This window comes from Diuraphis noxia, unplaced genomic scaffold, assembly GCF_037042655.1.
Source record: "Diuraphis noxia isolate RWA-SAM2 unplaced genomic scaffold, SU_Dnox_SAM2 contig0004, whole genome shotgun sequence".
Lineage (NCBI taxonomy): Eukaryota > Metazoa > Arthropoda > Insecta > Hemiptera > Aphididae > Diuraphis > Diuraphis noxia.
The window spans coordinates 32,926,786-32,952,546 of record NW_028301714.1 but is presented as its reverse complement, the minus strand read 5'-3'; the positions used below and the strand labels follow the sequence as shown (position 1 = coordinate 32,952,546).

The following is a 25,761-nucleotide window of genomic DNA, read 5'->3' as shown; positions in this document are numbered from 1 at the left end:
ACTTAAATGAATCATCCTGCATTTGATGCACCTCTTATGTTTTATTCTTTAATTAATTTATCATACTGACAGTCACCTAATAAATTACTATTATAGGTCACAGCTGATCATAAAATAATTATTAATTATACAATGTTCACGTAATTTGTGAGATCTTATACCTATTAAATTTACTATTCACTAAATGAGCATATCATATTATAGTTTCTCAACAATTCAATTATCATTAATGTTCAAGTTGATAAATATACAATTGCAAATACATATTTTGAATGTTAATGTGACAAATTAGTTGGGATTTAAATAATAATTCAATGAACAGACCATATTTAGTACCTATCATATAAATTATCAAGATATTATAGTACGATGTATTTCATAAATGCTTTATTTTTAACAAGGTATACATTACATGGTAAATGATTCTATATCTATAATATGTTTTCCAAAAAAAAAAAAAATGTATACCATAACAATATTTTTAAATTTATTTAGAACACCAAACTAAAACAATTCTAATAGTCTATTATAATAGCTATTATAGAGTATATATTATAGAGAATTACGTAGATCAAATCAAACTTCATGAATATTAAACATAATCCGTCAATATAATGTACGTAAATATTCATCATTTTTTGAATTTCAAGATTATACGATGAATGCGTAGAACAAAAAAAAGGGGGTGTTTCGATTATATTTGGTAAGTACTAGTGTATAATTTTACATTGATCAAAATTAATACAATATTACAATTCGTGGTTCAACGTCTTGTAATCATTTTCCTTCACAAAATGAATTCACGGTCATCCAAATAAATAATAAAACAAGTTTTATACTGCAAAGAGCATAGATTTTAAATTTATAAATATATCATGTGAAAACAGGTTGTCGATCTATACATTTTACCAATATCACAATATTATTACATTTAAGATGGGAATACCAGCGTATTCAAGCCGTTCCACACATGTAACTATGTAAGTATACATTATAATATATCGTTTGGTTCCTGCACAAATTTACTTTAGCCCCTGGGATCGGGTGACATTTTGTATAACCCTCATGTACATTCGTACCGTACTACACAATTGACGTCCGAGACCTTTGCGGCTTACTGTGTATTTTATTTTATTTTATTTACTATTATTATATATATTTTTTTTTTTGACGATCAACTGGGCCAAACACGAGCAGGTCTGGACATGTATTATGCATGTCGAGGAAGCCGAGCATGCGGTCTAATCAACCAGAGAGGAAATTCATGAAATATTCACAGACCCAAAGGGAGCATCTAGACGCAAATACGAGAAAACGCATCAAGACATTCGCGTTAGCCCATTAAAACACACTTGCATAGAAATATATATATATATAAGAAACCAATGAAAAAAAACAAAATTTAATCGGTAAGACATTAAACGGAAATAATGATTTATACGACTATACATAATTTTAAACCTAAAAATGTATTTATTTAATAACAATCTTAAACTATCTGAAAATGTTTTCATGTTCATTAAAAATTAAATTTACGATTCAGATAAACGTGATATTACATTTTCTTACCTAGTTAATTTAATAGATAAGTTTAATTTATATTTTTCTTTCTAATTTCTTCTAATTGTTAATATTGTCCTAACTTTTTTTTTAAATTTTAATATCTGTAAAAAGTATCCATGTTTTTAATACTATTATGAAACGACAGAATAGATAATACACAAATTAAGATATTTATATTTAATTAGAATTATACGCAGTATATTATTATACCTTCCGAGATTATTGTAAATTATTTCCTCAATGAAAGTAAAATAATTATGTTATACAGGGGATCCATTTAAGTAGGTACACTAATTATCTCAAAAACTATTAACTTTTTTAAAATTTTTTTTTTTAACTTTTAGGTTTATGTTTTTCTAAAACTGTATAATATTTTAATTTTTTCACCCTTATATTTATTGGTGGAATCACTATCAACTTTTAATTTTCAATAAAAACAAAAGGCTGTAAAATACAGCTACTCAAAGTATTGGTGGCTTTTACTATTTTTCCAATAATTATATAAAGACTAAGAGCTAGTGATAAATTCGATATCGCTCAATCCAAGATAACAAAATAAATCCAATTACTCAAATTATTCGATAAATTAATAAATGACTAGGGTTCAATAAGTAAAATAGTAATCTTTAATTGCTTGTTATTTATTTTGTATTTTATTATTTATTAACCAATCAACAAAAAATAAACATTTGAACACGTAAATTTATGAAAAAAAAATGGTTTTATTAATTCGTGATATTTGAATTATATGTTAGGTACCATTTAAAAAAATCAAAAGTTGATGGTGGTTCACCAATAAATATAAGGGTGAAAAAGATGAAAATATTATATGGTTTTAGAAAAGTATAAACCTAAAAGTTAAAAAAAAAAAAATTCAAAAAAAATTTAACTATAATTAATTATATTTCTGTTTACTGAAAAAGTGATAACTAAACATTTCCTTATTTGACCAAATCGAACATTTTATTTTTTTATTTTTTTTGTTGATCCCGTCTATTGAAATATGATTTTATATCGTATTAACAACGAAATTAATAATTAATAATAACAATAATTATAATAAATTGTGCGGTTTAAATAAGATACATTTTTTTTGTCGATTTCAGAGATAATTTAAATCTACGGAACTTATTTTGTAAATTAAGCTAAAAATTTAGCAGAAGCCCCTCGGTCTAACGAGTTGTGTACAAAGTACACATAAATTTGACTTTATAAGTGTCTTACAAGTGGGATTTAATGGACAAGCGGACATCCTTTCAATGACGAGCGGGAATTCGATTTAATTAAGCATAACGGTATGTGGGACAGTTTGTTTCGTGATAAAACTTCTTCCAGAAAAGGGGAGGAAATAATTTCGATCGTTAGTTCACCATTGTTTCAGCATGCTTTTAACGATAGCCGATTTGTCGCTCCTTTGTTTTTTTTTCAAATCTCGATTGAAGCGTTTCAGCTAAAAATCTACATCTAAAGAACTGAACATTTGTGTGTTCATAAAAAGAGAGAGAACAATAAAGAAAATATTATATTTTTTCTTTAAAGAATATGAAAATGCCCTGGCGTAAAAATGAAAGGACAGAGAATCTGGTAATCGGATTAATCGACTGAAACGAACGGAAACTTTTGAATGAACAATGTAGAGTGCTTAACAAAAAAATAATATATATTGTATGTTATTAAAGCGGCAGTCTGTCGATTCAGACTTAAAATCCAATTATGCAAATGTTTGAAATCTATAATAGGAAATCTGTTAAAAATTTCCAATATTGTGTAAAAGTATGCTGAGTGTAACTTTCGTGATGAATTATGAATTAACATTGGAATCGCAATTTATAGATAGTTTTTTCTTTAAAAAACTTAATTTTTTATGAATCAGTTTAAAGTTATTTTAATTATTTTGTCATCAATTTATGAGTATTTGGCGATTGTTATTATCATCGTATCATTCTATTTCAAGGTTACTTGTAAGAAATTTATAAAATATGTATATATGTGTATAGACTATAGGTATAAATCAGTATATATATATAAATATATAGATATATTTGAACCAATTTAAATTTATCTTAATATATTATACCAAATTGTTTTTGTTCGGTTATTTTATATCTGAAAATACTTCTATTAAACACAAGATAAATTGAATGGTAATTAAAGTTCAATATAAGTTTTTAAAAGGTTCTATATACTTGAAAAAACTTTTTCTTATAAATAAAGAACAATTTTTCGATAAACTTTCCACTAAATTGTTCAAGTTGCATCTACACTTGTAATAAATATTATGACTGCAGAATTCCGGGGACATTAATAAAAGCTTTTAAACATCACGAATTAGGAAAACTTCATACCGTATAGCTAAGTAAAATGTTTTGAAATTAGGAAAATATATCAAGCTTTTCGGATTCTATATTAGGTATGTTTTAATTTTTTATTTACTGTTAATTCATGAAATAGTTTACCCTATGAAAATAATATTATATGCTTTAAATAAAATTGAATAATGTAATATACAAACCACAGCATATAATTTAGTCACTACAAACCATGTATATTTGTTATTTTTCTATGAGTATAATTTTAATGGATGATGTGACTCGGGGAAAATAAAGGCATATATATATATATATATATATATATATTAGAAACGATTAAACATTCTCTAGGCACACTAATATAATACGTTAAATTTTAAAATATTAAACCTATATAGTATAGTAACCATAATGGAGAGCATCATATATCTATATTATACTGCATTTATACCAACCAACAATTACATTATATCAATAAACAGCATATCCTCAAAACTTATAAATGCGTGTGATTTAACAATGCTACGTCTCAATTACCAGATAATTTTCTTCCTCCCTCAATATATAGGTACCTATTGGCTATTACGTTTTTATAGATAATATGTTTCAATCGACTAAATAGATTTTTTTTTTGTATATAAAACAATTTTTCCTCACCTAAAAAACAATCTTTTCTTGCCGATTTCTGCATATCTACGGCTACAGTTTACCGGCTTAAGCGAAGTCGGCGACACGGACCGGCGATTGAGTTTCACAAAACTCAAACTGTGATTTAAAGATGTCAATAAACCACGGTCAGACGTCGGCGACAGAAACGTGGATGCGCCGTTGCACAGGTGTTCGATGCTAGGCGACGGCATACCGGTAGTCACAACGCGAGCTGGAAAACCACGGCGTTTAAAAACAGATTGAAGAGTCCGAAATTATTGTGACGGGAACAAAATACAAGAATAGAATTAAAATAACGACGAAAAAACGACCACGACAACACTGACCGGGCACAGAACAAATCGATTGTTTCGTGTTTTTTTCATTTTTAATGTTACTGTTTTTACCATCGTCAAATTCGGTGAACCGTGGATCCTGCGTAGAAAAAGGATACGGGCAAATAATTCTGAAAGACGTGACACACGAGGCGACTAGCAGAAATACCACATTAGGGTCAAGGAATGCTAAATCGAGTAGTCGCCGTCGGCGGGCATTATTGCAGCATACACATAATATAATATACACGTGAGCGTTTAAGTGTGCCTTGTGTGTGGGTTAAGTTAATGGGCTTGTACAACAACGATACAGATGACTTTTTTTGGAAGTGATGGAAAAACAGATATTTAATGAGTGAATTTATATTCAGCGGTCAATGCGTCGGGGCGACGATGGTAGGAATTTGAGGGAATTTCGAAAGACACAATATTAGTTCGGATACGAATAATAAAAATCGTAAATAAATGTATTTACCATAAATACTATAATCTGAAATCCTAATCACACCGGAATTACACACACACACATGGAGAAATAACGTAAACACTCACAGAAACACACACGACGTGAGAGTAACGATAGTGCTAATGGCACGACCGTCGGCCAGAGACGTACGAGCGCGACTGACGCGCGACGATCGGACCGGCGTCGTCGTCGTGCGAGAAAAATCAGCGAGAACGGTAGCAGCGCCGCCTCTCTTCGCCTACAACCCTTTTTGTCCTATGTTCTAAAGTGCATCGAATCAATCGTTTCGCTGAACGACGATAACCGGTGCATTTCGTCTGACCTTTTTCATCCTTTACACCGAACTGTTTATCGAACTGTTTATCGAACTGTTTATCGAACAAACTTGAGTATAGTAGCGGAGCTATATTATAGATACCAGAATTTCCACCATAAGTATATGTCATGCTGTATGTAAATGTTAATTGTTAATATATAATATATTATGTTATATTGTATACATCTCGACTGATGCTAAACATAATAAACGCTATAATAATATATTTTGTTTGAACTGTATACTGTTTTTTACTGTTTGTGTGGCACCTCATCCACCATTAGCGCCGATATTACATATTATTTAATATTAATATCATATTATTATAGAACACTATTTAAGGATTCCACTAATGACCCAAGTAAACGAATCAGTTAATTACTTTTTTATCGTCAAAACGAGAAACGACCGAGTTATATAGTTATGACTTTGATATATTATAATACATAAATACAAAACCCTGTTGGCGTATTATTATGATTACATAAATTATATTATTCAGCATATTACATTATATATTATCGAATATCAATAGCTTACGTAGGAAGACACCGTTTTGTTGCGTTTTAAAGTAATGGTTTTAAACTTGATTTAAAATGCCACTTTACAAAATTATTGTACACTCACACGCACTAATTCATTTATTTATCAAACTGGAATTCAGTCAGTCAAGTTGATTAAAATCTTAACTAGGTTTGAACAAAATCAGTTTTGACGCTTTAATATTTAACACAAATCATTTATATTTACTATCATTTGATGGTAAATAAATTATTATTGATATATATTATATAATATATACTATAAAATATAGATCAGATATACAACTCTCATCACTAAATCATACATTATATTTTATATTGATAAAATATTTATAATGAACATTATAAACTTAATTTTAATGATGTTTTGTTCAATAAAATGTCAAAAAGTGCAGATGGAGTTGATCTTTAAGGTACCAAGTTATGATAAAAAACCACCTTCCGAAAACTTCGGCGATTCGAAGCAAATATTTCAAATAAATCATGACGTCTTTGGATTTGTTTTTGAGCAAATAATTATCTTAATATAATAGTTTACAATATTTTAACATGAGTATACGACTATCGCAACATCGTAATATTGTATAACTATTATAAACATGGACGGGGTTAATGTCATATTTCGTGAACAAGTTGAGGCCTTGTGGAGTCATTAAGGAATTTTATCAAATTGTAGGGGATTTTTCGATAATTTCTAAGGGTTAGTTCTAAATTGACTTTTATTGCCAAAGAGATCGGTACGAAACGCTAGGGCGGACACGTCCCATGTGGGATTTAACAAAATCGTGCAAATAGAACATATAAGTCGGACAGTAGGAAACGAATCAACAAAGTAACTCTGGTTCCGGTTCCATATGATTGTTACGATTTTTCACTAAACGAAATTAGTTTAACGAACCAAAAGGTTTTCAAATAAATGTACAAAAATATTAAACAAACATTTATTGCATGTTATTAGGACTAAAATAAGAGAACACGATTATTTATTTCTTACTTACTTGTATTTATTTTGATGTTAGAGTATAATTATTCTAGTTATATTTTAGATATTATACATTATAATTACTAATTATTAATTAGTAATTACTACAGTCCACAGATTGAATAAACTAATAATTTTGATGCTAATGCTACATTCGATTATTATTCATAATATATAAACATCATTACTATTAGTTATAACTTATAACTATTATGTTTGTAAATTAATTAAACTCAATATAAATATGTCTATTATTTAAACTTTTTTTTTTTTTTAAAAAAGAAGATTTTTTGAGAATTGTACGTCATACATGAATAAAACACTGGACAAAATTTAGAGCTTGTCATCAATGTGGAACAAGTTTCATCGACACATCGAAAACTTGACCGTCCTATAACTTTGTGACGAAAAATACATAAAATCGCACTTAAATAATAAAATCATCATCATAGGGTTTTTTGGACGTCTTCTCAGAGGGGACATAAATTAAGTTCCAGAACAGTGGTCTAATTAACCACAATTGGACCCACATATGGGGGACAGTGACACATTCACTTCGGCTATAATATATTATTCGATATTAGTCATGTGTCACGAATTATTTTTATAATATTATAATATCCGACGTATTGGCTCAAGACCAATTGGATGAAAACAAAACATTTGATTGCCGTGCGTGTAGGTTTTGTGAAATGCAGTTCACTACACGAACTTTGGTGATGTTTAATTATTATCATTGTTGTAGTATGGAGTACAACGCATGCATTCCCTATACGCACGCAAATCGACTATAATCTACCAACATAATGTCATTGTGTGTTTCAGGTTGCTCAATACGAAATGTCAACCGCGGTACCGACACACAACACAATTGTTGAATTACCATCAGTGTCCATCATTTCTAATCGCGCGATTAAATTATGTTATACATATTATGTTTTATGCCTTCCTGCAGAAGGAATCGATTAGCGCGCGTTCAACACGACAATATTATAATAGGCATCTATTATAATAATAATAGTCAGTCGAAAATCGCACTACGAAACAATAAACGAGGAATACACGGGTATGTATGTATGTATGTATATATATATATATATATATAATACATAGCAATTGATTTACACCGTGGAAGCCGTGTCCATCAACGACGGCTATTAAACGGTAGTCGGTTTCGGAGCTTCCCCCGCATGCTGCAGCAGTAGTCGGTATATAGTCCGACAATTTCGGTGAACATACACCCTTGATGCATCAGTGGTGACTTTGAAGGGGTGTGCCGACGACGACACGTCTTTATACTCGTATTATTATATCGTCGTTGCACCATCTAAATTGACTGTGGTCACGCAGACAGCAGCTATTGATAAACATTTCCGGACGACGACTTGGGGGGAAAGCACGTATACCTATACAGACATGACGAATACGTATAGTGTGTATGTAATACCGTGGTGTGTATATTATACATATAGAATTTCATCAGATAAAAGTAATGCATGTCGTCACCGCAGCAAAACACGGGGTGACCTACGTCTATACGACCTCGAAAACCACTGAACCATCATTAACGAAATGTGTTCATAACTTTGCATAATACATATTATAATACCACAAGTCCATATAGTAATGTACTATAATGTAATACATAATGAATCGCACGCGTTTTCAAAAAATCGTACTCGTAAGTACATGATAATATATTGATACGGTTAGTCTCCCTCCTCATGATAATCTGGTCAAGTAATTTAATTCATTGCTTATGTATATTGATCACATTTACTTATTGTACATAAACTACAGATCACGCTGTTTGTTGTTCATACCTTATAATATTATAATTTCAGTAAATTCGTACCGTTTTGTTTACAAATTGCAGATGTTCAATACTTTACTGCACTTGCGGTTAATCCATATCGTTATACCTATATCTTCGGATCGTGTAGAATATCCATTAAATCATAATATTGTACCAATACAGCATACATTAGACAACGAAGATATTCTTTTTACACTAAAACTTCACGACAACGTCGGTCGTTGTACTCTTATTTATATAAACGCTATTAAAGTCAAGTGGCATAAGTCAAACGGGGGTCTATTAAAATAACATTCACTCCCCATGACGTTATTCTATTTCTTACCGGCCGTTAGTTTGCCCATCGTCATCAGACTTGCACGCCAACAACAGGACGAGACGCAAAAGCCGGGTAGGACGAAAAGCTTTTAAGGCTTTCGGGAAAAATATTTATCTGTGGTGGTGCGCGAACGCACAGAAACACACACACGGCAGTTTCACCGACGTATATAATGTAATATGCCTTTTCGCGTACGCGTATACGCCACCGTTTTGAATTCCATAATAGTATATCAAAGAGAAACTTCATCAAAGCGAAAATAATTAGCAAAACGCCGTTTTATCTCGGAAAACGCGCGTATCGCCTTTTACCAGCTCCATCGCGAAACGGACTGCAACCGAAATGAACATTTTGCGATCATTCACCATCGGACGTGCGCTTTGTCTACAACAATAACACTGTGTGTGCATATTATGTACATCGGCTACAACTATACAGACGGTCGGAAGTCCTCTGTTTGTCGGATTACGTTCCGTATATAATATATATAAACACGGCACTATCCCTATCACTCCCTTCTCACTCCTAGGTCCACGGTAAATAATTTCTATACATATACAAACAACCCATCATACATCAACACACACGATGTGTTGAAACACGAGAGTCATTAATATATTTTTTTTCCGCCTGTCCCCGGCATAATATAGAAACCTTTCAACAATTCAACGGCAACGCGCGCGCGCCACAATGATCCCGAGCCCGTGCCGAAGCTTTTAATCCGACGAAAAATGCCCGACGGCTTAAAACGGTTTTGTTCGAATCATATCCATTTGACCGTGCAGCGGTACACGCGTTGCAATAATAAGCGACCGTGGATTAATATAAGGCCATAATGTATGGTTTGGAGTAGAAATTTTATGTATGTATACTGTATAGTAATAATACATAGTAAGCTGGTAAACATTTAAAAAAAAAAAACTCAAATTAATAATAATAATTGACGGCCTACGTGTTTGTCTTTCAATGTTGTACGCCTCGTTTCCGTTTAGTTTAATTTAAGTGCGTTATTTTTGTTTTCATTGACTATATGCAAATTAATAATCATCAATAGTATGAAACTCTACGAAGGCTTTTATATTTATTATAGTATGTGCATGCAAGATATAGATTAATCAACTAGAATTCAATTTTTTTTTTTTTATTGTCTTCGCAATTGAAAGGCGAGAACGAGTTTGAGAAAAACATGTAGAACAACATTAAAATACTTAACGAAACTTCACTTGTATAACATGAAAATGTTTAACAATAGAAGAAATCGATGCGTTTAAATTAATAATATACCTACATATTACCGTTCATTTAAATTTAAGGAAAAAATTAAAATAATTTCTTTATTGTTGTGGTTGCACATCTATATATACATTAATTATTATTAATCACATACCTATTTCGTTATTTTAATTTATTCCTTAACTCGATGAAACAATTATATGTATTATAATGTGTATAATTGTATTTTATACAGTGATTACTGTGCTGTGTCAGCTATAATATTATTCATAAATGCGAAATTAATATGTGTCTCGATTTTTCATAACATACGTGGCGTATTAGACCTTCTGAAACACATATATTATAATAGTATACATAATAATATATGTATATGTTTGAAACGATTCGACAATTTAATAAAACACGCTGATATGATATTAAAAACGTTCACTGTAATCATAAATCGTGATACACAAAGGTATACGTTTTATATTATTTTTCATACGATTTATGATTGAAAATGTGCGCTCAAACAATTTTTACAAGCCACTGTGAATCGAGACAAAAAAGTTACATAAAAATCATAATAATATGTTAGTAGCATGTTATAAGAGTTTATAAAGTTTTACGTTGCATCGATATAGACAGTGCGAATAAATAAGGTGCATACACGGAAAACTTAACAAAAGCAGACAATATTCTGAACAAAGTAAAACAGTGGTACGAGCGAGTGAGGGGAACGCGAGTACCTACTTACTTGCGGTGGCAGGGAAACATTACCTACATAAAAATAAAACTCTCGCGAACAACTTTCCACATGGAAATTATTATTTCATATAATAATCTGGGCAATACCTATATGATATAACCACACTCGATTTTATAGAAGCGAACTGCTAAATAACCATCTGGGAATGCCATAATTGCTTGCTGGTCACTAGGGAAATGATTTGACGTTAAAGCAATTTTAGTCCACGAACAACGTTCTGGAGGTTTTATTGTTCCTGTAAAATCAATTTGTGACCAAATAGCAAGGAAAAAGGTCGATTTTAATGTTAGTTACACAATAGAATAAATTGTCCATAAAAAAATCTATTGAATACTGTTTGATTTATTTTTCCTTCAGCATAGGACAAAAAAGTAAATGTTTAAAAACGATTTGTCGGACCCGTGATTTGATTTTCTTGTAGAAAAAAAACTATGGTAAAAATTGAAAATTGAAAGAATAATATCCGTTCTCCAAAGTGGTTGTCGAGAATAATAATACGGAAAAAGTTAAGTGTGCGTGGTACGATACAATACAAGTCATATGCGTAATCTTTGAATGACCATTGAGACTTGGCCATAGGCCAATAATATACTATTGAACTTTAAAGAAATTCCAAGGAGATCGCTATAGTGTAAAACAATATTTAGGAGAAATCCATATAGAAATGTTTTTAGGGAGAGTAATACCAATAACTCACAAAACTTAATATGACATTTATTTAAGGTCAAATAAATTGCACAAACATTAAATAGGTTTCCAAAAAAATAGTAAAAATGATGTGGGTATTAACAATAAAAAATAAATATTTCCAATAACATCAAAACATCATCTGTAAATAAACGCTTGTCGTGATTACGAAAAAAATAGAGCTCTATGTAGCTTGTATGAAAACGAATCAATGGATTACAATTTATAATATTATGTAGGTATATAGTATGGGTACAAACTACAAAACGTAGCTGTAGGTAATAATCTCTATATATGTACATATTATATTTTTGACATATAAAACACCAAAAACCGAATATTTATATTGTTCAGAACTTATGACAGTAAAAAAATATTAATAATACCTTTTGCTTAAAATGTTATTTGATTATTTTCACGTGCAATACATACAAAAAGCCGGGTCAAATTTGTTATTGTCTCTGCTGCTATGGATACGATAGAGGGGGTCGGAGTTTTTGTTTGCAACTGCTACAGTATGGCAAAAATGAAATATTTTACGCAGAATTAAAATAAAGACCGTTTACACAGCTGATCCCGGGGGAAACGCAAAATGTATATTATAAGAAACAGTTGACAATTAAAAAAAAGACGACTTAAGTGGACTCACGTGATCCGCATTCCCATAAATCGCGACCGTGAAAATGAATCTTCATCGTCTTAAATCTTCTAGTCCTTTGAGAAATATACTGTTTTATGCAACCTCGCAAACATTAGGATCTCATTAATTTCCACGAAATGGTAATATTAAACTTTTGTCACCAGTTTGTTGGTTTATTATTACAACCAAGACCAGGAGATTTAATTATTTTGGCAATGGTGAGTCACCTCATTACGTAACCAAAAATATCATAGTACAGAATTAAACTCTAAATACATACATTTGATAAAACTGTACTTAAAAAAATAAAAACTAATAAATTGTATTTAAGGTTTTAAAAAGTTTCAATTTATAAATGAAAAAATATATATAGTAAAATATAAGATAAAAAATCACATAGGTACAGTATATAGTATTAATTATTTATAGTTATTTTTAGATTGTTTAAATCTTTGTAAAAACATAATGCTAAAAGTAATTTGTATTTTAATTTTAATAAAGTCTTATTTCAAGTTTTGAGTAGTCAACTTATAAACTTACAAATTGTTTTAAAAGATTTCCCCGTGGGGACCATTAAATCTATACTGTTTTTTAATTATTATTCTAATTTGTTATGTACTTGTATTTTTAAATATTCCAATTATTATAAACAGCATTCGATCACTTTTAATGGGAATAATATAAATATAAAATATCTCTGTATAATTATGAGATAAATTAATAGCTCTGAATTATAATTAAATTCTTAAATACTTAATTCAGCAAATAATAAATTAAAAATATGAAAATTGAATACCTAATATAATATTTATAACATTTATAAATGTAAGAAAATTTCGTTTTTCGTTATTTGCATTATGTATTATGAGTATTAAAAACATTATACCTAGGTACCTAATATTCGTGACATTACTGTACCTAGTACTTAATCAAAAAACAAAAGGAATAAAATAAAATATGTGCTAAGCTCGATTTTAGTCAAGTTATATGATAAATGTATACTATATTAAATTATATTATAAAAAATATTAGTTAAAATTGTCAACTAAGAATATATTTAATTACTAATATTTTGTAATTTCTTTAAACTAATGATTTAATGAATTGATATTATAATCCTGCTATTTGTTTAATTTTCAAAAACTAACATTCGTTGAATTTTATAATAAAACCAATTATCTTTCATTAGCTAACCGACAGGATATATTTGATAAACAACGGCCGTAAAATGAATAGACATTTAACCTATTATATTTATTGAAATTCTTGGGCAATAAACTGAACGTCTGAACGAAATAAATTTCGAATTCAATGTAATAATTTAAAAGTTTCATAAATCCAATGTAAAATTATTAAAGAGCATCAGATTATAATTTTCATCAAACAATTATATAATATCATGATGAAATGGCATTAGACAAGTTATAAATGTAGGTAAATACGGTTAAAATAAAAGATATATTTTGTCGGAGATTTGATGGTCTACTGCAGTTCGAAGTAAGTAAACATTATTATCTTATTGAATCATTTTAAAAATAGCTGCGGGATACATAGGAACTTAACGACAATACGAAGAGAGTGGGATGAGAATTTTCAATTAGAAACGCCGACAACAAATAAAATAAGCAATATGTATATTGCTTGTCAGAAGATACAAATCTTGTACGCGCGGGGAGACGTTTTTACAACTGTTTACGTCAAACGCTCAGTCTCCATATAAACCTACGATGTAGCACTTTATTTTTTGTATTATGAAAATTCGGAGTTTGTTATTATACACTTGTATAGTTGTATCACTGTACAATAGCCTACCTGATACAAGTGAGCGTGGTCAACCGACCCTTCAACCCACCTAAAAAAAATAAAATAATATTATACAAAGTTAACGTTTAAGACGGGTGTGCTGAACGGTCTGCATATGTATTCGGTGCGCGTAAAAAGTCGCGTTGCAACAACAATAAGACACCGACATCCTATCGCCGACGTCGGAAAAAAAAAAAAAACAAGATCTCGGTGATTTATGGAATCCGATTATTAATTCAACGACGTTGAGATCCATTTATATACACGGTCGTCTCCGAGCAACCGAAGCGCAATTGTGCAGCGTGCAATGGCCGGCATCGCCGTGTCATCGTAACGAGATTAAATAACATTATAATATATTATTATATAAGAGCGTCCCATTGTGATATCCTACCACCCACCAGTCGAGTTGTGCGGGTCTCGTCTTCTCGACACTAAAAAAATATGATTGAAAACGCGAGATTTATCGCGGAAGCCTTGAATATATATATACGTCGGGAAACCATTAAAACTTGATAAATCCGTAGACTATGTTCTATCGTTGTGTGCGAGCTGTGAGTGTGTGTGTATGAAAATTGAAATCGCCCGCGCGTGCGATCCTCCTTTCCCGCACGCCCCAAGTAGGTGGTTTTGGATTTCCAATCCGAAATCGAATTTCCGGTAGCGAGCCCGTTAATGATTTTTGAAATACGCACAAATCATCCACACCATGACAAGTGCACTCCGGTTTAACGTTCAACGGGTCGAAAGGGTTTCGATAAAGACACATCGTTCTGTTTTACATTTAAACCGATACAGCGATAATAATATGTTGTGTATAATATCTAAATGAAAACATCACAACGGACATATTTGTTATCGAGTATCGACACGTCATGTCGAATGAGACTGTTTTGGTATATTTACAATCTGTTAATGTATATATATATATATATATATACTTTAGGCATTCCTACAATATAAATACATTTTAAAATTACGTTCAACAATCGATTTTTGTTTTATTTTATTATGGGCAAATAAAGGGGCATATTATCAAACCTCTCTAAAGTTTTCACCTGCATACGTGCTTGTCGCGGTTGTCGAGTAGGTACAGCACATTTCCACCGTTTACTTAAATAATGAATTTCTGTTTGTACCGTAAATATTTACTTTTAATTTTGTTTTATAGGAGCCTTATACAGTTATACGTTATACGTGCGATATTACTCGTCACCCAACAGATTAAATCTATGAATACGAACATACATGCATTATGCACACGCGTATATTATATACCTATAAAACTGTTTAGCTTGCACATTTTTAAAATTATTGTACTACATAGGTAGTTTATGGGCTTAATCATTTTACATATTACTTTTTTTTTTCATAATTATTATTTGATATAAAAATAATATTAAAACTAAAATGTAGAACAAAACAATTATTGTTGCTTAGCTGTAAAAATAAATACAATTTATCGATGACTATATAATCAAACTCAAACACAAACGAATACATAATATTTTATTATGAATATATAAAATATATTAGTCTATTTCGATCAATACTAATAAGTAATAATGATTCATTTAAATTATAATAATTTTGTATTTTGTATTTTGTTTTTGATGTTTGTGAGCGTATACGAATAGTTTCAATGTAGCAATCGAAAACATATATTATTACATATAAAACTTTAATAATGTAATATAATGTTTGCACTCGGAACAAATTGAGTAAGTTTGTTAAACATCAAATTTTATAAACGAAAAAAAAATCAATTATTTTAGTACTATAATAATATAGCATCAAGTAAATATTACTTACATACAAATAATAGATTTAATAAGATGAAAAAGGTAACGCAAACAATAAAACCATTTCCACGGATACCCTAATACAGGAGAAAATAAGAATTGCTTTTTTAAATAAACTGTAAAAACGCTAAAGACGGAACCAAAATTGGAACCGGAGCGAAAATTGATGCCTAAATGTCCAAATAAATATACACGCAATATTGTCAACTCATATTTGCTAGTAGCGTTTCAACAATGATATTTGAATATAATACACAGTCATTATTGTGGGTGGGCTTTGACAAAAACCGCACTCCGTGAAATTACTAAATTATATGCACATTTGTCTTGAATAGCATTTCCAGTTCCAGAGGTCCAAATCGTTAAAGAATAATTTTACGGCGTTTGCACTTAATACAAACATACAGATTTCTTTAGACGAAAAATCAGAACACGAATAATAATTAACGTACCTACAAACATTTTAAGAACATTAAGTCATAAACTATTTATGATTTAAGACTATAATATTATGTAGGTCCCTAATTCCATTTTAAATAGGCAGCTACATTATAATAATGGGTGATCCGTGTAACGTAAGACATACATTATTTCCAAAACTATTAACGTATGTCGTATGTATAATTTTTAAGTCATTAAATCCACATTTATCTAAAGAAAATATATAAATATTTTTATTATTTTTTTATCACCATAGGTTTTTAAGCATTTTTTTGAAAATATATATTTTCTATTCATATTCAAAAACAAAATATTTAGAGTATACCGCTACTACTACTTTGATACATAAAAATCAGATTTTGGACGAGCGGTTGTTATTAGTTATACACATTTAAAGTATCTAGATGATAAGATCAAAGTGATGAAGGGGTACCCCGCAAAATATTGGTCGACTACTCTGCATAACAAAATTTTAAATCCTTATAAGTTGTAAATAATAAACTATACTAGTCCAAAATTTGTTTTTTTTTTTTTAGATCGAAATAATACTCCTCATCGTAATATTCCGCTTTGGAATATATAAAATTAAAAATGGTTCAAGCAGGAATGTTGTCATACAAAAGGTAATAAATACTTAAAAAAATAATAAAAAATAATTTTTCCAAAAATGTTGTGTATTAACGACCTAAAATTAAACTATACAAATTAAATATTTTCAAAAACGTCTATTTTCTTGAAATAATGAATGCCTTATGTTGAATGGATCATTTATCGTAGAAGTACCTGAAATACATCATGACAATGATAATAATATATACATAAACTACATACTATATTATATTATAAATAAACGTTTATATTTTAAGAACTTGAGTGAATTACCTACTATTGTTATAAACTATGACGAAGATTCGATACCGTAAAAAAATAGTTGACATTCCATTCGAATTACGTTGTTTGCTATATTATATTTTCCCAAGGATAGAATCACCATACTCCATATAATATAAACACAGTTTTTCCAAAACTGTCTCGAGAATGATGACAGGAAATGATGGTGAAACGGAATAAAGGTACCTACTATACCTACATTGTTTTTCATTTTAATGGGGCATTATGATACGTTAGTTTTTGTTTCAAGCAAAATACATTTTAACATCATACAGTGCATACAAAACATAATAGTTACGGTGAAACTGAGTAATTAGAGACAGCTAAATTTTAAATTTTTCCAAAAAACAGGACAAACCAAGCATACATTCAAAACATTTTACGCGGCAGTTTTGGAAAATTGGGAAATCGTTCAAGGTATGTCAATAATATGAAAAACGTTTGACTATATTACTATAATATATTTTAACTATTAAAGGGCATAATATGGTATTTATACTTACAAACCATTTGAATATAAATTTTAAAAATTTTGTTTTTAGACATCAACTCTGTTATGAATCTATATGCAACTAATACATACAATACTGTTAATAGGCATAATATAAGTATATAAGAAATATAGAAGTGAAGTCATAAAAACTATTTCAAATATAATTTTAACAATAATATAAAACTAATTTAGGTAGGTACCTCCTTTTTATTAAAATTAATTCAATAAATATATTGTAAATTATTTTAAATATAAGTTTTTAGTCATTCCACCTCTCTACATATATTACGAAAAAATTGATTCTTGCAATAGAATATACTAATATATTTTCTCCAACTTTTGAGTTTTGAAATTATCATAACCCATGCGTTATATATTGTGAATTGTTAAAATATGTAAGATTTATAGGACATACACCGCGTAAGTTGTAGGTATACGGAGAGAAGAAAAACGCATTAAAAAACATCTGCACGATATATTATATTAATTATTACAGACTGTTTTATTGAATAATATTTTTTTATTCAAATAAATATTTTTATGTGTAATTTTCCTTTTGAATAACAACATATTATAATTTTATACAATACCACAGCGTAGCATGTACCAGCTTTATGGAATAGAAAACAAAATATTTTCATGGATTATTATCGATGTAAGGTCATACAAGAATATTATCATAGTTGTTACGGAAATTAGTGTACCTAAATATAGGTTTAAAAAATATCAAATACATTTTTTTATCTCATTACAATGAAATTCCATCGTACCCATAATAATAAAAACAAAAAAATAAAACACGGAACCTGCACTATTATAGAGCAGATGAAATTGTTTGCATGTGTGGAACGCTTGAAAACAGTTTAAGTTATAAGTATTTTACATGTTGTGCGTAGGTAAGTATATTGTATTCCTTTTAATGAATTCAAATCGAATTCGAATGGATTATGTATGAGAAAATAAGTTTTGGGTTTTTTATTTTTCTTAATGTAAAAACCACAAATATCTTAGACGATTAAACCACAAAACATGCTTGAAAGTATAACACAAACATTCATCTTCGATTACATTAAATGGATCACTACTACAACAAACCTACATACCTATAACATTAAAAAAAATCGTATATACTATTTTCATTTTAAAGTATAATGTTATTCCATTAATCTGTTTACAGTTCAATAATTTTATTTAATGTTTAACAAATCGAAATCTTTATGCATCTAATCTATATAGTCAAATAGGTAACAAACTATTATAATTATCAATTATAATGGTACAATGTGGTTGTGTGTGGCGCGCGTTAGCGTGTAAACCAACAAACTTGTAACATGCAATACACTTCTTAAGTAAAACATATATTTAATGACATGGAGTTTTACATTCGTGATATGTCCTATAAAGTTTCCAAACATAATTTATCGTACGTATAATTCTATTTAGGATAGTCGTAATAATATATAATACAAATTATAACAAAGGATTGTACAAAACGTAGTTTATAATATTAATTGTGGCCGCCAGCTCCGTTTCCCAAAGTCCGGGAAAGAAGTATTCGAGATAGGACCAAGGATACACGCTCAAAGACATTATATGAATTGGAACTGAAGCCAAGGGGCTGTGATACGCTTAAATAGTGGTCGGAACAAACTTTCGCTAACATACAAACGCACTAAGTCCCTCGACCACAAAAATATATTATGCCAAACTTAGCAAACGCATCGTACACAATATATATAATATATTATATTGCATACGTTCACAGCAATATTAAATGTGCTCGTGAATGATATAGCTATATAATAAAGGTCGACAACAGTGTAGTAAAATATTAATCAGCGCCTATTAGGATTGCAAAGTGCAGGTGCACGTTAATATGGATCACCTTCTCGTCCGTATTTATATATTATTTTTTTTTTATTTTTGTACCGCAACCAAGGTTATTTACGCGTCTAAAACACAATATGTGATCGACTGCATGCACAAATATCACAGCCATATGTGTAACAATATTATATAAATATATACTACGCTAGGAATAAATGGCATTTTTTTCATTTGAAACATATAAAGCTCAACGCCGAGATTGGAACAGATTTAAAAATATTGAGTCCAAAAGGAGTGTAAAAAAATATAAAAATATATATTCGGTGAAATTCGGTCTCCAGTGTAAGGAATATAAAATAATAACGGTAATAATAAAATCAAATTGTAAGTCATTTGTAAAAAATTACCAACCGTCAACAACTTATACAGGCATATGTATATACATGATAATTTGTACTCATAAATTATTATACTATAAAATTGTACAATTTATGAGTGAAAACCGATTTATTCATATTTAGCTACTCCATCACTCATGTCGACTGCGCATTATTTTGAACAAGACGAACGCGTAACTAATTATGTTCTCGATATAGTAACACACAAATAATGTATTTTAAAGCGAGAACCTGCATTGTATTATAATTTATATATTTGGTATTTGTGTATATAAATATAAATATATATACATCTTGATTTACGGGTACACAAATGTTTGATTTAAAAAATTAATACATTACACGTCACCGGTTTATACGTAAAACGTACAATCAGAGATGAAATATCACGTTTTGTAAAATATTCGTAGGATTATTATCATTAACCAGTAATCTACGCTATTGCATATGTTAATGAATAATATAGGTATACTCTTAGGTCTTAATTATAGTCGATTAGCAAACATTAAAAAATGTTTTAAAAAAAATCACATTCAATAAAAATTATGTTAAACACATTTAATACTTTAAAATCTTTTTAAGTCAAATATTAATCACAGTGCGTGACGTGGTTGAAGAATAAATAATAACTGGAACTACAGTTATTTTTTTCTTCGATTACGATTTGAATATTCTTAGACACATTTTTCAATCATACACGACCTACGGTTTACCGGCGTCAAGCAGTTTACCTGACCTTTTAATCTCGACTTTTGATTGATGAAATATTCACCGCGTGGTGGGTAAAATAAAAAATAATAAAAAATAAATAAAAATCCAACCGTGTGAAAGGTGAGGCAAGCACACACATTGACAGAAGCAATCGGCACAGCGACATTTTAAATCATCCGTCGTTTACACGGGGCGCACGAATAACACATTCAATACCATTTATTCCCCCTGGGCACATGTTGATGCGTCTGTTTAGGTATTCAAGTCTGGTTCGGTTGACCTGCCGGTTGCTAGTGATTGCTTTTAAACGGGAAAAAAATCGCCTGAATATTTGAGTACTCCAGGCACGGGCCCATCTCGGTTACAGATGGTCTCTTAGGGGACCAACAAATAAGGAGAAAAAAAATACTAGCAACGACCCACGCACGTTGGTTGTTATGGTGGCAGAGTGTAAAAATAACAACATCTATAACTAAAAACGAAAATGTGTTACAATCCGCTTGGTTAGTAGTAATTTCTTTTGTCAAAAAAACAAACGTTGAAGGAACTATAAGTACGAAAATTATTAGCGGAATCGAAAATCAACGTAACAAGTTCAACGGGCCAATGAATAGTGAATACAAAATCAACTGTTTAAATAATTAATTTTATTGCGCATTAATTAAAATAACAAATTACGTGACATATGATCATGCACATACGTGTTATTGTCCAATTCACCGGACTTAATAATAATAATAACTACCTACTAATAAATTATTAACTAGTATTTTAATAATACATAAACGAATTTAATAATATTTGAAAACATTCCAATATTAGTTAATAATTATAGGATATACATTTGATAGTTCTACGATATTAAAAATACAGACAAATTGCTAAGTACAATTTATATATAAGCATATACACTAACACTATACTGCAGTCATGAATTGAATAAAATGAAAGCTATTAAAAATAGGTAATGGTTTGTATAACTTTGATTATTATAATAATAATTATTATTATTTCGTTAAAATGAAACTAAATAGTGACACAGTTAGAAATTATTTAGTACTGTACATGCAATCAACGACAATGATGGTTACGGCAGACTACACCAAGTATCAAGTATGATAGAACTGAGGAATACAATCTAAGCGTGTAATTTGATTGTAAAATTACAATCAAGAATTATTTCTCTTTAAGGCTTAAAATGTGTTGGACTTCAATAGAACTTGATATTCGTATAGTGCTGATGATACATTTACATAACAGCAAGTTTCCGAAGTCGAAGTCTACAAGTATTGTTTCAATTTTGTTTTAAATTACTTTCGAATAGCAAAAAAAAAAATTCAAAACCATACAAACAGGTTTTCTATGTTGGGAGGATGTCTGGAGGTAGGATGATGATTTACATACTCGACAGCATAGCGATCGGATATAATGACTATACTACCACCACTACACTGGGAAATGCACTTTGGTTATTATAAAATCAGCTCATGAACCACATGCATAACGTAACATTACCTATAAGACAGACTGATGGAATATTATGCAAAATCGTGTTACAAAAAAAAAAAAATAAATAAATAAATAACAAAATAAAACATCGTATAGGTAGGTACATCTTATTATATAGAAAAAATGACTAATTCAAAAGACCAATGAACGTGATTGAGAGATTGTCATTGTGTGGATAGAGATGGGGAGAGATATAGAGAGAGTGAGAAAATTATATTACGTCCTATCACATTAAATATGAGATCATCAGTAAAGACGCATATTATAAGACATCACGATGGCAAAAACCGACTCACGCGTCTGCTTCCGCCGTTTTCAAGGACTAAGAAACCACAGCCGTTTATTATTTTGATAACGTTATTGTCCTGCAGCTTTGTAATTCGTGTACATTATGTACATAATATTTAATGAAAATAAGTATTATAATTTTAATTCTTATTTTGGATGTGTACTGTGTAGGTAGTTATAGACGATAGTTTAACAAATTTACATCCGTTAAGAGTATAATGGATTGTTTATAAAATTACTTAAAAATTAAAACATATCATAGAACAACAATTAGTCGAGTTTATTGATAATGATTCGTTCAATGTAAAAATAAAACGACCCAGTAATTGCTATTATAGGGCTAGAGCCTACTGTGATAGCAGTAACTATAGTAATGTATATTAACTATAAGTTAATTGAAAGTCAATTACGTTCGTATTAATTTTAAGGCTTATTAACCTTTTTTTCCCCCCTTTTGTATTGAGAGCCAGAGAAAAGGCTTAATAACCTAAGGTTTAAAATTATTTTTAAGTGATTATACTTGATTATACATAGACGATAGACCATATGAATCACTGCCGCCTAATTCATTTTTCTTTACTAAATATTCGTTTTTACGAAAATATAATCAACACGCTGCATAATATAGTATAAACAATAAACACAGTTAAGATATTGTCAGCCGAAATTAACGGAGTTCCACGTGGGACATAGTGAATAGCTGAATATTTAGTTTTTATGCTGCGTATTAATATTATATACATATAGATAAATTTATTTCAAAAAAACTTTTGCTGAAAAGAGAATAATATAGTTATTATTGCTTATTGTTACGTATGTTATTGCTATACTATTCTAGTCGTCCTGTTCATAAATAGTTTGACTGCCGTAAGTGCGGTATCTCTGTGTTGGGGAAAAACTAATTTTTCTCATCACATAAATAATAGGTAAATATATAATATGTTTATGTTGCATACATGTCTAATGCAACTTAGCAACAATAAACCAAGAATACGCATCGTGGGAAATGACAAATTTAGGTAAGTAGCCGACCTCGATTAGTGGTAGTGTGATTCATGCAGTAAACCACAAATATGTACCTGCCATACTATATTGAATTTTGTCGGAACAGCCAATAACATCACACAAAAAAATAAATACCACCTGCACCATCGAACCGGGCCGGATACAGTCAACAACACAATATAGCGTAAATATATTCGTAACTTGGAGAAAAAAAAAACAATAGCCAATTCTGGAGATTGTCAGCACAGTAGAACGTCTTTGTCAACGACCTAATTCCAGAATGCATGCATGAGGTTTACGCACGTAGAAGCTTATACACCACAACAATGAACGCGTACAATCAAGATCGGCAGTAACGCAAGAACACCGCAGTTTATTGTCAAGATGGTTGCACCATATCGGCATACGGTTTACACGACAATGACCGAGGCACTTAACAAAAAATAATCTATAAAAGTCTAATTATTCCCAGGTTCCTCCTACAACTGATTTCCTACCCTATAATTCATCATCACATTCATTGTTATAAGATTTACATAATAATTATTACATTGCGACTATACGTTTCGACTGTTTTAAAATATAAAATGATAGCCATCATATAATAATACACAATATTAAATTGCATTGTATTTACTTTCCAGTTCAACAATGAAAACCCATTTGTAATTTTTGTACACAATAGTGACATCTTATTTTTTTCTAATCATACAATAAATTTGTTTTTAAAAACGACGAGATGAAACCGGAAGCTTGGGTCTCAAAACACACACAAGACACAATGATTGACTGGCTAACAGACTTTAGAAAATATATATATATAAAGGTACAAGAAAAATAAACGTCTATGTCGACACTTAACTCGCCTACGGCATATACTATGTACGACTTGGATTGACCTTGCTACACTACAGCACCTTTCAAAACATTGATTATAAAGAATAATTATTGTTACTATGGACAAGTTTATATTTGGTTCTAATAATAGTGACAATGACGCAAGTATATAAATGTATTTTATTATATTTAGTACCTTAAAAGTGTAGTAATAAATATATGTCAAGTACATATTAAATGAAGTTAAATTTGAAAAGAACAATTACATTTTAAAATCCATCAATAAGTTCCAACAATATTTGGAGACTAAAATAAAGTTTGAATGCAAATATTAATATTAATAAATTATTGTCCCTGAAAAGGAGTATTCATTCAAATCATACGCACAGAATAAAAAATAAAATGGGTAATTTATATTATATATATATATTATTGATGTATATATTATTTAAATAGTAGAACAAAAAAAATAGTAAAATTAATATACATTCAATAGGTAGAAGTTTAATACGGAAACAACAACTATAATATTCTTGTTGGACGCAAAATCTGCAAGACCTAGTTATAGCTAAAAGACTCTCATAACATGTGCGACTTCATTACTGCACGTGACCATCGCCATTACAATTTCGTGGGATTCCATTGCAGGTCTCTACACTCGATGAACGATGATGTCTGGGTTTAATTTCGAATGTGTATCTTGCATAGCCGACATTCCTACATACGCAATCATCACAGCAGTCCGTGGTTTACGAACACGTCGGCCTTATTAATTATTATTTTTACGAATTTCGACACGCCAACACTGTATAATATGGTGGTCAAGTGGATGAGGGGACTCGGGACTTAGTATGTTTCGGAAAATTCATTTTAGTCGAGCACACTGTATCCCAAAAACGCGATATTAAATTATATCCTTCCCGATGTATACATATATGTATGAACCACGTGTACGAGGTGTAGTTGATTAATTAGGTGTTCGGTGTTGTGCAGGGCGCGCACGCAAACAATAGGGCGCACAACTTAATCTCCCGCATTTTACCCAGCCCTGTCGCTGACCGACGACAGCGACGGAACATCTGTTACGGACACGAGACTGTATAAATTATTACGATATATATTATATATATATATATATTATGTAATATA

At 30.0% G+C, this 25,761-nt stretch overlaps 1 protein-coding gene across 7 annotated transcripts in view; it reads right to left on the bottom strand.

Moving 5' to 3' along the window:
• spri (Src homology 2 domain-containing protein sprint) overlaps positions 1-25,761 on the bottom strand; it is a 93,775-nt gene that overhangs the window by 31,033 nt on the left and 36,981 nt on the right. For 2 of the 7 annotated variants that reach the window (XM_015520193.2, XM_015520194.2), the window contains exons 1-2: positions 5,331-5,488; positions 4,530-4,752 (exon numbers count right to left, since the gene is read on the bottom strand). The exons of the other annotated variants lie outside the window; for them this stretch is intronic. In XM_015520193.2, the coding sequence (XP_015375679.2) occupies positions 4,530-4,732 (203 nt within the window). In that variant the 5' untranslated portion in view covers positions 4,733-4,752; positions 5,331-5,488. Of the gene's footprint in view, positions 1-4,529; positions 4,753-5,330; positions 5,489-25,761 lie in introns of those variants that run through there. 7 annotated transcript variants of the gene reach the window in all.